This window comes from Ciona robusta, chromosome 11 (genome assembly GCF_009617815.1).
Source record: "Ciona robusta chromosome 11, ASM961781v2".
Lineage (NCBI taxonomy): Eukaryota > Metazoa > Chordata > Ascidiacea > Phlebobranchia > Cionidae > Ciona > Ciona robusta.
The window spans coordinates 5365439-5379940 of record NC_143245.1 but is presented as its reverse complement, the minus strand read 5'-3'; the positions used below and the strand labels follow the sequence as shown (position 1 = coordinate 5379940).

At 35.3% G+C, this 14502-nt stretch overlaps 2 protein-coding genes and 1 long non-coding RNA gene across 4 annotated transcripts; 2 read left to right on the top strand and 1 right to left on the bottom strand.

Moving 5' to 3' along the window:
* Positions 1-69: 69 nt before the first annotated feature.
* On the top strand, positions 70-1505 carry LOC149728680 (uncharacterized). The gene is made up of 2 exons (XR_016386083.1): positions 70-993; positions 1132-1505. It is a non-coding gene; the product is annotated as an uncharacterized LOC149728680 (long non-coding RNA).
* Positions 1506-1982: 477 nt separating this feature from the next.
* Positions 1983-8458, top strand: LOC149728679 (uncharacterized). Of its 2 annotated transcripts, XM_089888415.1 has the most exons (9): positions 1984-2307; positions 3299-3460; positions 4005-4196; positions 4539-4776; positions 5188-5304; positions 5995-6133; positions 6710-6816; positions 7684-7808; positions 8125-8458. In XM_089888415.1, the coding sequence occupies exons 1-9, from the start codon at positions 2122-2124 to the stop codon at positions 8128-8130; spliced, it is 1272 nt and encodes a 423-aa protein (XP_089744541.1). In that variant the 5' UTR covers positions 1984-2121; the 3' UTR covers positions 8131-8458. The 2 variants fall into 2 exon arrangements, with proteins under 2 accessions (XP_089744540.1, XP_089744541.1); XM_089888414.1 differs by lacking the exon at positions 8125-8458 and having other exon boundaries at positions 1983-2307; positions 7684-7823.
* A 482-nt stretch (positions 8459-8940) lies between these two features.
* LOC149728678 (peptidyl-prolyl cis-trans isomerase FKBP4-like) lies at positions 8941-14362 on the bottom strand. The gene is made up of 9 exons (XM_089888409.1): positions 14191-14362; positions 13608-13752; positions 12772-12935; positions 12494-12659; positions 11852-12111; positions 10580-10783; positions 10152-10253; positions 9296-9430; positions 8941-9211 (listed from the first exon to the last, which is right to left on the bottom strand). Exons 1-9 carry the CDS (start codon positions 14263-14265, stop codon positions 9050-9052), a joined length of 1413 nt encoding a protein of 470 aa, XP_089744535.1. The 5' UTR covers positions 14266-14362; the 3' UTR covers positions 8941-9049.
* Positions 14363-14502: the final 140 nt, after the last annotated feature.

The window sequence follows — 14502 nt, the reverse complement described above, 5'->3', positions numbered from 1 at the left end:
GAAGGTGTCCCATCTTCTCCCATTCTACTAAATATGTAAAAATATTTAAAACTTCACGTCTACTACAGCGAGTTTAAGGCTTCACAAAAATCTTGAAATTTTTCTTTCAATGACCTATAAGCTAACAGCAAACTAAAGCAACGTGTAGTTTTATCAGTCGTAAACATTTCGCTTCCAGACGAACTTACCACGACTGTGGTTTTGAACTGACTATATTAAAATTAATTTCGCTTTTCGTTTCCTTCATAACAGAACGAAAAATGGAAATTTTGGGAATTATTTACATCGTTTTTGACGTAGACGTATACCCTAAAACGTGGTTTAGAAATATACTCGTGAGCTTTCGAAACTGAAAATGTTGGAATTTTTCCAGGGACGTTGATATATGAAGTCGAAACCACGCAGAAATTGTATTTATAGTAAAGGAACACCTTTAGCACATAATATCCAAAATATCCTCAGTGTTTTAAACAATTAACAACGGTCTTTAGAGGAGTCGTGAGGATACGGTTTCATAATTCTTAAAATTTTCTTGGTTTACTACCAAAAGGGGCGAGAAAATAGAACAAGAAAGTGCCATATTTTTTCCAGTACCATATATACTACATATTGTTTTTCTTTGCCGGCAATAAAGTTACAGGAAACGGTAATTAGTTAATGTATGTGATTTGTGGAATCTTCTATCTGGTTTATGTAAATACGACTATGGGTAACTCGATGCCGTTGAACTTTTTCTGAACTTTAGGAATTATGTTTGCATTTAAACTTCAGTAGCGCGTCGAGCTGATTAATATGTGTTGAGGGTGACGCGGTGTGTATCCAAAGTTGATAGGGCAGAGGAAAAGAGATATAAAAGGGTGGTGGAAGACCGGACACATTTTCATTATATTTTTTTGCTCCATTTGGTAGTAAACAAAGAACATTTAAAGAATTACTAAACCGCATCATCACGACTTCCATAGACCGTTGTTAATTGTTTAAAACACGATCCAGGTATATTATTTTGTGATAAAGGTGTTTTATCTTACCCTACAGTTCTATACATGTGAAACTTTAGCAAAGCCTGGTTTCTAGCGTTACCATCGAAATTGCTAAATACGCGACTTGTGATCTGTCTTTTGTTATTATCAGAATATTGAAGCTGTAAAAGCATTGGAGGCATCGAAGGAGAAAGGCCCTTGCCACAGCTATTTCGTTACTGAGCCAATACACGACTGGAACTACTGTGTTACACAGGAAGAGAAATGGGCGAAAATTCCCAGAAAGTGTTTAACGAGTAAGCCTATGGCGTGGCGTCAGTCATGTACATTTAGTGCCATGCTCTGCGTTGGTGTTGGTTTGTACTTTTGACTTACGGGAACTGCTGGCGTTGGTCACAGGTCTGGCGCTCGAATTTCTCAAGTGTTTGTTTGGCGCAGTTTGTTTAGATAAGTTAACATAGTGCTTTAGTACCCGTTAATTGTTACCGAAATCGGTTATATAATTACACTTACGAAAGCGCAAAATTCTTCAAATACCATTTCCCATCATTACTCAAAAATTCAGACAACAACCAAGAAATAAGTTTACGTAGTTTACGATAATTGAAAAGGCGAGGCAGACTTGCGCTCATTTTAACTTCTGGAAACCCCGTGTTCCACCCAACAACCTGACCGCAAACGCAAATACATCTCTTTCCATTTCGCCATCTGACTAGCAAGTGTATTATTATAGGGTTGTGTCTTCACAACCCTATAGTATTATGTTAACAAAGTCAACGTAAATGTCGCCAATATCGTCGGAAAGTTAATTTACTTAAACCTTTTTGTTTATATTTCAATAAAGCTTCAAACGCTTGCGAACCTGGCCGCCGTGTTCAAACAATACGGAGAACTTAAAGTTCATAAAGATTTTTTTGATAAGTTGTTATTTTTGCGAGCAATTTGAACATTTCTTTTTGATATACTTTTATCAGAGTATACTAAACTGCTTTCATCCTCGTTAATTACTTAACAGTCCCCGCAGATTAAACTATTTAAGATTTCTCTGTTGTTATGGCGACTCAGCTGGCGTAGGTGGTTCCCCTTCTACGATATTTTGTTTTTTAAAACCTAATTTAATTTTGCGTTTGATTCTTAAAATATGGGAAAGAAAAAGAAAGGCCCGAAGTTACCGAAAAAGATAAAATGGGAGCAAGACGCCGACATTCACCAGCGAAAGTTTGTGAATGTATACGAAGTACAATGTGCCAAAGTTTCGTCAATTCCCTGCCCTTGGCTGATGGCAATTATGAAAAAGGCCATTGAGGAACGATTTTACGTGAGAAAGGTGAGTCGCGTGTTATTTTTAGTGTTGCTATGCTATAGTTATTTTATGTTGCCATGCTATGATGCCTTAATTACGACCACAACTCTGAACGCTGCACCAATTAAGGCTGCGTGGTACAGTGGTTCAAATAATAATAACTCATTATTCTAAAATACAATAGAATAATTCATTATAGAATATTATTCCATGATTATATACTGGTCTCTTAGCCCCCTTTTATTAGTACACGTCTGCTATGTCTACAATAGTCACTATGTGGACAACCCATAAATGACCACTGGTTTGGAGGAATTGCCTTAGATGTTTTGCCCAACAACAAATATGCCCGCGATGGTAGCAACGCTGAGACTTGAGCTCATTACCTCTGGGTTAGAGGAAGGCGCGCTAACCACATTACCACAGCCATGGACAAGTGTGTTTAATCATATAACTTGCCCTCTGAGCTGTAGTCATGTACAACAAACACATTACATCATACATTTTGTGTGCACAGATAATTTATAGCATTGATTTTGGACTCACATTATTAGTTCATTTCTCTTCACCCTTCCAACCATTTCATTTCATTTTCTTCCATTCTGCATCTAATTTATGTCTCCCTTTAAAACCTGTAAAAATAGGACTTATTAAACAAAAAGCAGAAATGCTGTAATAAGAGTTAACAGTATTTCATAACTGGAGCTGGAAACATAAAACTTTTGTTTTCTAATGTCTATGAGTGAAATCCTATAGCACACACTCATGCGCCAGAAATAAAAATTGGCTTAGTTTTTAAGGTCATTTAGTAATAGTAGCATGCATATACATAAGCTTAAATTTATTACATTACTGTTTTGTTGTCTGCATATGATAATATTTTTTTAATATTTTTTTAATTAAAAAAAACAATGCAAAATATTGGACATTCATTCAAAAATGTAAGGATACATTGAACGACAAATCAATTTTTATTTTTTTTAAAACAGACAAATTAATTTTTGAAACTTTTCAGTTTATAATTGAAGCAGAAGATGACAACGACACAGGGGAACCCCCAGCCCCCAAAATTAAGTTGGACCCCGTTATTAACGCCATTCGGAAATCTCACTTTATCTACGTTTATGAATTGGCGGCTTGGAATTTTGAACTTGAGCATCAAACTGTTGCTAATCTGGTGAGCACTAGATTGATTTTAAAACTTTATATCTTGGTCCTTTATTGTGTGTGAGGTCCAAAAGCGTGGCATTGAATGAATGTCCTTTTGTTCTTCGTTATTGTGACCGAAGAGACGAAATAAATGTCATTCATTTATTCATATTGCATGGGACCTAAGATTTAGTTTATCCCAGAGTTGGCACATTAGGTTGACATCCTAATTGCTGCAACCCTTTCTATTCTATATGGGTGAGGTCCCGCAGCGTGGCCACCATGGGTCATGGGATTTAGGTCAGGATTGGCCCATTACCCCAGCAACTCTTTAGCAATCACTGCCCACTGGGTTGGAGCAATGTCCGTTAAGTGTCTCTCCAAAGGACACATGCAGATTTCCGTACTGGTATGTATTTAATGTTGTATTCGATTGATTTTTAATATAAAACAGTTAAAACTAGTATTGATGCTTCAAAGGCTTATTTTTTAACTTAAAAATCATTAATAAAAAACACAATTCAAATTAAATCATGAGACTTACTAAATAGTTTTCAATCTTTTTTTCTTAGGCTTTGTTGATAGAGAAGGGGATTTACCCTATTACGGGAATCGAATTGATGGATTGTTCGCTGTTGTATTATTCGGTTGAGCGATTAGCAAGGTCGTTCCGGTTCAGTAGTCTCACGGAGGTCAATCTTGATTACAATGAGTTTGGGGACGAAGGCTGCGTCAAGTTATGCGGGGGGTGTAAAAATAATAAGGTGAAAGAAATTTTTAGAATGAATGAGTGTAGTAACATCGCATTAAAATTTGTTGGAATATGTCATAGACCTAGTGTCTGCTTACAAGTTACCACATATATAACTTTGCAGGTGAGTGTAAGAATAATAAGGTGAAAAAATCTTCCAGAATGAGTGAGTGAATAAAACCAATGCCGTACATGTTTTGTATTCATGAATGATGCAAGTTATTGCCGCATGTACACATAAGCTTTTGGAATGAATGAGTGAATGTAACTTAGTTAGCTTCGCGTGGCATGGCACCAAAATTCGTTACCACATAAGATAAATAAGTCACTTTAATTCATTATTCCTTGTTTACAGACAATCGTGAGTTTAAGTTTGTGCTACTGTGCTCTGACGTACAGAAGTGGACTTCCTCTCGGTGAGGTTGCGTTCCACTCCACGATCCGAGAGTTTTTTCTCGACGGCAACCGGCTCGAGTGTCAGGGAGTCATAGACATGACGAGAGCCATCGCCGTGGCAGCGGAAGATGATAACGCACGGAGGATAGAAGAGGAAAGATTAAAAGCATTGATGATGGCAGAAGGAGCACTGCAAGGTGGTTGTTTGGGTTTTATATTTGTTAAATTTCCATTGGTTTAGTTCCTATTGTATCTAAGTGGCCCCGCGCTTTTTTTTTTTAAGGTATAGATAATTTTTTTAGTCCAGGAAGTAATAATAATAACTTTATTTGTCTCTTCGATAACAAATATTGTGTTTAAACATGCTTACAGTTAAAAACATATTTACATTTAATTGGACGAAATAAGCGTGGTCGCTACACATAGCAGACAAACAAGCCATTTATGATTTATGTTTAGTTATTATTGCTATCAAGTTAAACTTTCTAATTAGGATTCACTTACTTGGAAATGGTTTTACTTTAAAAAAAAGACAGTATCTTGACATTTATAATTGTCTTGAAAACTAGCTAGCAGGATAAAACAAGTTTTTCGTAAAATTATTTCAGCAACCGACAAGAACATGACGTCACAAATGGGAACTGAAGCAAGTGGCGCCTCCGGTGGTGACGGAGCGGAAAAATCTGATGGTGCTGAGAAACCTAAGAAGAAGAAAAAGAAAAAAGGTTAAGATATTTTGATTTTAATTATAATTTCGGTATGCAACTATTTTATTGTATTCTTTATGGGTGAGGTCCTGGTCAAGGACCCGGAATTTAGGCCAGATTTGGTCAAGGACCCGGAATTTAGGCCAGATTTGGCCCATTACCCCAACATCCGGAAAGCCCATTTGAGTCTTTCTCTCTTTGTGACCTCTCTCTTTGGTACCGCTTCATTTCGGACTCCATCGACAACACAGTCTATCTGTGACATACACGTATGCAACACACAACTAGTTAATGTACAAAATCGTAGTGTATGAATTATAACTAGTTGCCATGTAAAAAAAAACATTTAAACAGCAAAAAACTTCTTTATCTGCGAGTAGCGAGGTAACAACAGTCGCTATGAATGAATGAAATTTATTTCGTCTCTTCGGTCACGATAGCGAAGAACGGGGAGTTTATAAAAGGAAAGAGAGTAGTAACGGTAAAACAACAGTTGTTAAAACACGCTTATTGATAAAAAAGAAAGAAAGAATGTTTTGGATAAAAGCCCGGACCGTTACACCCTACAGACAATACAATATAAAAATTAAGTAAAAAATCTTTAATTAAGCACATTAAAGTTCGAATTGGAAGAGAACTGCGTAAGGACACAAGCTGTACACTTATTACACCTGTGTTTTCTGATACACAACCAGTTTTTTTTTTTAGGTAAGAAAAAGAAGAAAGAGCCAGATCCTCCAGTAGTTGGTCCCTTCATCTACAAACTTCATCTTGCGGATAATGGGATAGATGGATGGTGCGATGGGAGGGATGATTTGCTCTTCGCTTGTGTTGGTGTCATTGCAAGGTAAAGTTCGCCTCCATTTATATTCAATATGATGTAATGCATTTTGTTGGTTATATATTTAGAAAATCATAAATTATCAGTAATGCTTTGTGTTAGTTATATAGTAGGGTAGGAGAAGATGGGACACCTTTAGCACTTAATATCTAAATATTCTGATCGTGTTTTAAACAATTGACAACGTTCTATTGGAGTTGTAAGGATATAGTTTTATAATTCTTTGAATGTTCTTTGTTTACTACAAAATGGGACGGGAAAATAGAGTTAAAAGGTGTCCCGTCTTCCCCCACCTCCTGTATATTTAGAAAATCCTAAAACATAAAAAAAAATTGTTAAAGTTATAAGTTTGGAATTCGGGCATGAGGTGTATAAAATAGGGTACCTGTTTATTTTTCCTGACAATTAAGACAACCCATTAGTGAACACTGGGTTTGGAGTAATGCTAGGGGGTTTCCTTCCTAAGGTCACATGCGCCCACAATGGTAGCAGTGACGAGCCTTGAAAGCAGAAACTCATGGTCTGATTTTGTATTACTGTATTCATATTGTAAAAATGTATGAAAATTTCCTGTTTTTGCAGATTAATCATGTACTCTCACTGCTTATGTGAGCTTGACATTGATGATAATGCAATTGGGAATTTATCGGCTCAAGAATTGTTGGCAGCCCTGGAGAGAAGAAAAGAAGGTTAATGAATGAAACTTGTTTTTTGTTATTTGTTTTTTTCTCACATGGCGGCGTCCTGGCAGTCATTATAATCATGTTTTCTGTTTTATACATGTCATATCTGCTCACTAGTGGCCACATTATAATAATAATAACTTTATTTGGCTCTGCAATAACGGTGGCAAAGATTTAAAAATTTTTTAAAGAGATGACAAGAAATGGGGTCAAAACAAAAGTTTGTAAAATATGATTACAGTTAAAAACGTATTTACATTTAATTGGAAGAAAATGAACGTGGTCGCTACACCTATTTCCTCTCATGTTCTGGGGTACCGACACAAGTTAAATTACCAGTTTTCTGTTTTATACATGTCATGTCTGCTCACGAGTTACTACGTATGTAACTGTATTGGTGATTGGTTTTTGGTGGGTTTGTTTTTTGTTCTGTATGGCTGAAAATGTGGACAACCCATCAGTGATCACAGGGCTGAAGCAATGAACAAAGTTTTACCCAAAGATACATACACAATTGTAGCAGCATCAAACTTGGTATCGTTTTGTTACAATAGGACTGCCTAACCACTGAGCCAAGGCAACAGACATTGCTGTATAACTCAGCCCAAAGGTAATGGGTTCAAGGCTCTTCACTGGTACCATTGTGGGCATATGTGTCCTTGGGCAAGACACTTAACGGCAATTGCTTCAACTCAGTGGTCACTAATGGGTTTTCCAAACTATCAGCCACTCATAGGAGGTGTATGCAGCATAACACTTGTGTTTTTGTCGTTCCCAGCCATGCAAAAGTAAAGTGAGGAGTAACATTTAACTGTTTTTTAAACAACCAATCTATTATTATTGAACTAATGGTGCTGATTTTTTTATTCCTAGGTAACTTGCCAGGGTTAAAAATGAAAACTACAACTGAAATACAAAAAGATACTTTTTCTGCAATTGTTAAACTTGCTTCTGGTTTAAAGAAGAAAAAGAAAAAAGGAAAAAAAAAGAAAAAGAAAGTGGGTACCAACTAGGACAATACTAACTTTTACCAACAAGTTTGGAGCTCTAATGTTATGATTTACCGCAAAATGAATACTTACAGTCTTAATTTTTAATGGAAATCACACTTTTAGTTTTTTTTTTAATATCTAATTAACAGACGTTTACAAAGATCAGAAAAATCTTTTTTTTTTAATTTTTTTTTATTCTTAACCGTTTAAAATATTTAGTTAAAAAGCTACAGAAAAGTTTAGTATTATATATATCTCTAATCTATCTTTTACCAATGTCATTGCCTACTAAATAAAATAATAATACTTACATTTTTTTCAGAAATGAACATCACTGCTCAACACATCCATAAGGCACTTCTTTTGCACTTTGTAACCATTACCTGCCCACTCCCATTTTAGTAAATTGATTGTTTAAAAATTACATTACATTACCTGTTTTATATTTTTGTGCTCAATCTTGAGGTACAGTACAAAAATTCTATGAAATAAACTAAAAATATTAAGTCACAAAATTTAGGTTCATATATGTTTAATAACTGTTTGTTAAGTAAGAAAAAAAAGAAGTTATTTCTACATTCTTTTGCTGCCCATACGATCTCACTGTTATAAACCACCAAATTTTACCTTTTCTGAATAAATATGGTTACTATGAATGTTTCCATGTATCAAAATGAACTGTATATTAGTATACTGAATACAGAATAATCTGCACTTACTAAAAGCAGGTCTGACTTTACACTTTCCACAAATGCACCAACAGATAAACAAATTACTTTTTCTGTAAAACAGTGTTTCTCAACCAATTTAAGTTAGACTAAAATATTAAGCATAAATTAACTGTGAATAACAAAAAATATTTAAAAAAAAGTTTTATAAACTACAGTTGGCCTAACCAAATCAAATACCTCTTTGTGAACTGAGATGTAACTGCAAAGACCAATTCTGGTCTCAAAGTATGTCCGCAAGAAAAACTTGCTTTAATTACATTAATATAGCTACACTTCTGTCTAATCTACTGTTCTATGCAAGCGTAATGTGCAGACATACATAATAAATTAGGATATTCCAAATCGTTAAGTAACTAAGTGTACCAGGACACATTTTTGGGTCATGCCTATCTAAAAAAAATACAAACTTATCACTTAAAAAAAATTGGACGTATATTTCACAGCAACAGTTTTGAACAACGACAAGATGCACAGGTTTTTACAAATTTTACGAGATTTGCAAATTATGATTGAAAATTATGCAGTAGCAGCTTCTGGTTCCGCAACAGGGACATCCCCAGATCCATCATGATTGTCTCCATTAGTTTCAGTTTTTTCGGCCGCGTTTGCCGATTTTTTTGCAGCTTTTGCTCGAGCTTTTTCTTTCTGAAGTTCAACTTTGCGCTGAATTTCAAGTTTCTGAGATAAAATGTTTTAAATTTTTTAAATTTTGTGCTACCGCACTGGTGACATATTAAAATATTTGCTGAATCTATCATATACCTCATCTTCTTGGGCAAACTTATCGAACATCCCACGAAAAGTTTTCATTTCCTTTTGTTTGATTTTTTTAATTTCGATGTCACATCGTTGGATAAATTGCTTTGCTAACTTGTTGTTTGGGTTAATTTCAAGCACCTGAAAGAAACATGATATTGTAAATTTGCAATTTAACAAAATATTTTAAATTTTATATGAGTGAGGTTCTACAGTGTGGCATGTCATGGGACTTTGAATTTAGGCTGGAGTTGGCCCATTACCCCAACACCCAGGTGCTACAACCCACAAGCAAAATCAGGATTGGAGAAATTTCAGTTCAGTTTTTGCCAAAGGACACATACGCCATCAATGGTACCATTATTTATTATCAAGCATTGAATCCAATGTTTTTTTCGCATTTTCCGTTAATATGAAACTAAAAGGGCCATAGGATCATACTTGCAAATCATAGGTTTAAAAATCTTTAAAAAAGGTTTTAAAAATCAGATAAATTAAAATCGCAGAAAAATACTGCCCAACGAAGTAGAAATATATAGTAAAAAAATACGGCCAATTGTACTGTAGTTTTGTATGCATTGTACAAGTCATGTCAAGTTTCCATATTTAAATGAATTTAAAAACTAACATACACACACAGTATAGGCCCCCAACTTATTATAGCACAAGGGAGGCAGGGATAGTTAGACATACAAAATAAAACAAACCTATCTTGTTGGTGGTAATGTTTACTGATTAATGCAATGTAAAATATCCAGGGGTGCCTGTCCACTCTGCCACCCCATGTTAGGCGCCTACATAGCCACAGTACAATAGAAATTAGAAGGCCAGTGAATAGTCTTAACAAAATAACAAAACTTACCTTTGCAAACTTTGCTTTAGCGTCATTATAGTCATGTTGTCCGTACATAGCTTCGCCCATTCGATAATACGCTTTCTCGTTATTGACGTCCAATTTTATTGCCTAAAAGTTAAAACAAAAGTAAATACTTTAACATTAAGATTTTCGTCTAAAATTTGTTGTTTTTTTGGGACCATTAATGTAAGCTTATTAGCTATACTGTATCAATTCACAAGGTATGTAGATGTATAGTACTGACAAGTGACAACCATATAGTACTAACTAAGCAATTTTCAAAATGGTTAAGTTATGCAAAGCATATTTATACCTAAAAATTCACCAGAAAAACAGATTGTACCTTTGTTCTACATTTATTTTACCCACTTCAATATTAAAATAAAATAGGAAAAAAATCGAAATTTTGGAAAACAAAAACGGCACTTTTCCACCTCTTCACAACTATGTATCGCGTCGAGATGTAATTTTTCTTTGTTCTGACACAAAGCGATGTTGAGATACCCAGCCAATTTCATCTTCTTCCATCTTCCAATGAGCTCCTTGTCCTCCTCTGATCCATCTTCCTTTGCATCATGATGCTCGAGGAGCGTAGAAATCTTTTTGTATTGAGTAATCGCTCGTTTGTAGTTTTGTTGCTATAGGAAAAAATTGACATATTATATATATATAGTAGGGTGGGGAAAGATGGGACACCTTTTCATTTTATTTTATCGTTCCATTTGGTAGTAAGCAAGGAACAATCCAAGAAATATAAAACCATATCCTCACGACTTCCGTTGTTTATTGTTTAAAACTTGATCAGGATATTTGAATATCAGGTGCTAAAGGTGTCCCATCTTCCCCCAGAGTACAATATAGTAAGGTGGGGAAAGATCTTAGATGGGACACCTTTTCATTCTATTTTTTTATCCAATTTGGTAGTACACAAACAACATTTAAAGCAGCGGTTCCCAACCTTTTTGGTGCCGTGACCCTTTTATAACATTTGCCAAGTTGCGGTGACCCCAAGGATAAAATCAGTTGGGTCGCTTTTGAAAATTATGTAGGCTAGGCTAGGTATCGTAGGCTACCTATGGTTGATGCCGGGAATGCAATAAAGTCGCGACCTCAAGTCCAACTTTTGCTTAAATTCATTTCAGCAATCAGCAATTAAATTTTTATTTTCATGGTAAAGGCTTTTGTGACGTAATGAATTACCTGAAATCAAACGAGTAAATCCTGTAATTTTTCATGGCCGCTAAACTGCCGTTAAAATCTTGCTTTCCGAGCATATTTGCCATTATTAAACGAAAATCCTGTAATGAGGCCCAGAGTGTTCTGGTTTGTCTAGTACTCTAGTAAAATCGCGATGCGCTCTGTGGTGAGCTGCCCATTGTTAGGATTTAACTTTCTAAATTTCTAAACTAATGAAATTCTAAGCTTCTCAGAAGGCCTAAGGTGACCCCAGGCAAATTGTCAGGCGACCCCAGTTGGGGTTGCGACCCACAGGTTGGGAACCGCTGATTTAAAGAATTATAAAACCATATCCCCACGACTTCCCATAGACCGTTGTTAATTGTTTAAAACACGATCAGGATATTTATATCATAACCAGGTTTCAATTTTTTATGAATTATTTTTCGTATTTAAACTAAAACATTGTGGGATATTTTGGAGTTGTAATTGTATTGGAACTGACCATTTATGCAGAAATGTTAACTCACTTTTACGAAACTTGTTCCTTTTTCTTTCGCTATCTCACTTTGTTCCAATCTCTCATCATCTGTACATTCCCAAGCCTCTTTAGATTTCTCAAAACTGAGCAATGTCAGCTCGTACACGAGGTGCGCGTAGGGGGGCACGGAGAGCGCACTGCACCCCTTGGCCCCAAACCCATACTGCGGGGCAACTGTAATGCGGCAATGCTCGTTTTTCTTCATTTTTTTAACAGCAATGTCAACAGCAGGAGGGGTCAAATCATCACCTAAAAAAAATAAAAATTTAAGCGTTTTTTAATTAAGTGTGTTTTTGATAAAGAACCTTATTAAAAAACATTATTTTAAACTTTATAACAAAACAATGGCTCACAACTAACAAGTTTTATAAAAAATTGGTTTTAAAGTGTAAGACTTAATTTCAGGTTGTACAGAGACGCAAACGATGCCAACTTTTGCAAAGAAATAGGAGTCAGTGAAACATTATCTCTTGAATTGAACTCATTTAAATCAGCTGTCTCTCGTGTAAGAAGTGATTTAAAAAGTTCTCAAATTGTGCTAAAAATTGAAGTCACTTACACTAACAAAAACAAATCCATATCCTAAATACCCGAAAACACTTTTTTTTCTAATTTTTCTAGTTTTTCTTACCCTCCCCAACATTATACTTGGCAGTTCTGTTGTCAAACACTGTATCGTTATATTTTCCTAATATTAAAACCTCCACCAGAGCGCCATCATTAGGGGTCATATAATCCTCGTCACCAGTTTTTAATACTTCACGGATTACTCCTTTATCGCTTGTGAGATCTTCACCCTGGAAAAAAATGATATATATATAAAGTACTTTGTGGGAAGATGGGACACCTTTGAGAGTTAATTTTCAATTTCCAAGATTTTAGTTTTACCAATTTATTGTCAATTCTTACCTCCCAGTCAAAGAGTTCAACTTCAAAAATTAGCGTTGAATTTGGTGGAATTTTTGGTGGGCTCCCACTTGAACCATAAGCATACTCAGGTTTGCATGTCAACTCACAAACTTCTCCACGTTTCATGGAAGCAACTCCACAATCCCATGCCTTAATAACCTCACCTGTGCAAGTGAATGAATCAGAATGTGATATATATATTTTATACTAAATAAAATAGATAGGAAATATTTAATGTTTGCGTCGCCATATCCCCCTGAAACAACCCGTTTAATAACAAAGAAGCTCCAAGATTTAGATACAATTAGTTAAATCTTAATAGTTTGAACACAAATTTTACTTTTGCATATTACCACCTGTTGTGTTCTTGGGTTTGTATTGAGACGCCAAATTGTAAAGTGAAACGCTGGACTAGCGAATGAAATGCTCGAATAGCGAATGAAAACTAAGGCGAGCACACACGTGTATATATAGGGCACTTAATTGCGACATAGCGACACAAATAACTACATAGCTACACAAAATAACTACATAGCTACACAATTAATAATGAATCACGCTGACTGCGGCACATTGCGCAGGGCAAATCACGTGACTAAGGCATGCAAGTGCGAACCACGCTGATTGCGGCACATTGCGCAGATCACGTGGCTACGGCATGCAAGTGCGCCCTTGTCGGGGGTGTGCCCGGAGGCGTGTCCACAACACCACCGATGCTAAAACTCTTCTTGCGCAAAATGGCGAATAAATGTACAAATAAAGCGGGGACGAAAACAGAGAACAAAAACAGCAAAGACCAGTCTATGACACCAACTAACATTTTCAACAAAATTTACCTTTTCCAAGATTGAAAGTAAATTTCTGCCCATGATTATGCGATGAATCGAACACTGTTCCGTCAAGTAACTTCCCTGTGTAGTGAACCGTTACTTTGCTTCCATTGGTTGGCTGATTTTCACCAACGCCCTCTTTCAGTACAATCTAATAATGAGAATAGAATGTAATAAATGAATGTAACTTACTTTATCTTTGCGAGTCACGGAAACAACAGTTGTTATAACACAGGTGTTTTGTTTCATACACTTCGTGTCAGCTTACGAGTTACCATGTATGCTACTTTGTGGGTGATTATGTTTTTTGGAGGGGGGGATTTTTTTCTTTTTTTTGTTTGCAGATAACTTGCACAACTCATTAGTGATCACTGCATCTTTTTTATGCGAATTTCGATTTAATATGGTTTAAATAATCATTTGGCAGAATTTCGTACGGATTTTTCAAAAATTAGAAAAATTGTGTGAATTTATGGAAAAAACATTTTTTTAGGGAAAGGTCTATTATCCAGCCATTCCATCCAATCTATAACAATAACTATATTTCATATACAAGCAGGAAATTTTTTTTAATTAAAATGTGACACACCTTAGTGACACCCCCATCTTGTAGTTTTGAAACATCGACTGGTTGAGCAGAGGTTGGAGAATTTTCATCAGACATTTTATAAAATATATATGTGTTTGTTGGAGATGGTAAAAAATGGATGTGCAGCCTATAGCTATAAGTGCAGACAAAATCTCTAACAAAGCAGTTTTTATAAAAGATGGAATAATATTATTATTATAAAAGATAATAAAGCATATAACTTTGTAAAACATTAAAATTCTGAAGAGTTTATTACTTTGTGAAAAATTACAAATTTCGTAATTGTAATATATTATGTGAAAAAGTTAAACT

Bases quoted from the DNA above. Each gene is read 5' to 3' on its own strand.
- LOC149728678 (XM_089888409.1), bottom strand. From the start codon at position 14,265: ATGTCTGATGAAAATTCTCCAACCTCTGCTCAACCAGTCGATGTTTCA. The intron at 12,660-12,771 runs GTAAGAATTGAC...ATTTTTTTCCAG, and splicing joins TTGAACTCTTTGACTGGGAG to GGTGAAGATCTCACAAGCGA. The intron at 10,784-11,851 runs GTGAGTTAACAT...TTTTTCCTATAG, and splicing joins AAGGAACAAGTTTCGTAAAA to CAACAAAACTACAAACGAGC.
- LOC149728679 (XM_089888414.1), top strand. From the start codon at position 2,122: ATGGGAAAGAAAAAGAAAGGCCCGAAGTTACCGAAAAAGATAAAATGG. The intron at 4,197-4,538 runs GTGAAAGAAATT...CCTTGTTTACAG, and splicing joins GGGGGTGTAAAAATAATAAG to ACAATCGTGAGTTTAAGTTT. The intron at 5,305-5,994 runs GTTAAGATATTT...TTTTTTTTTTAG, and splicing joins GAAGAAGAAAAAGAAAAAAG to GTAAGAAAAAGAAGAAAGAG.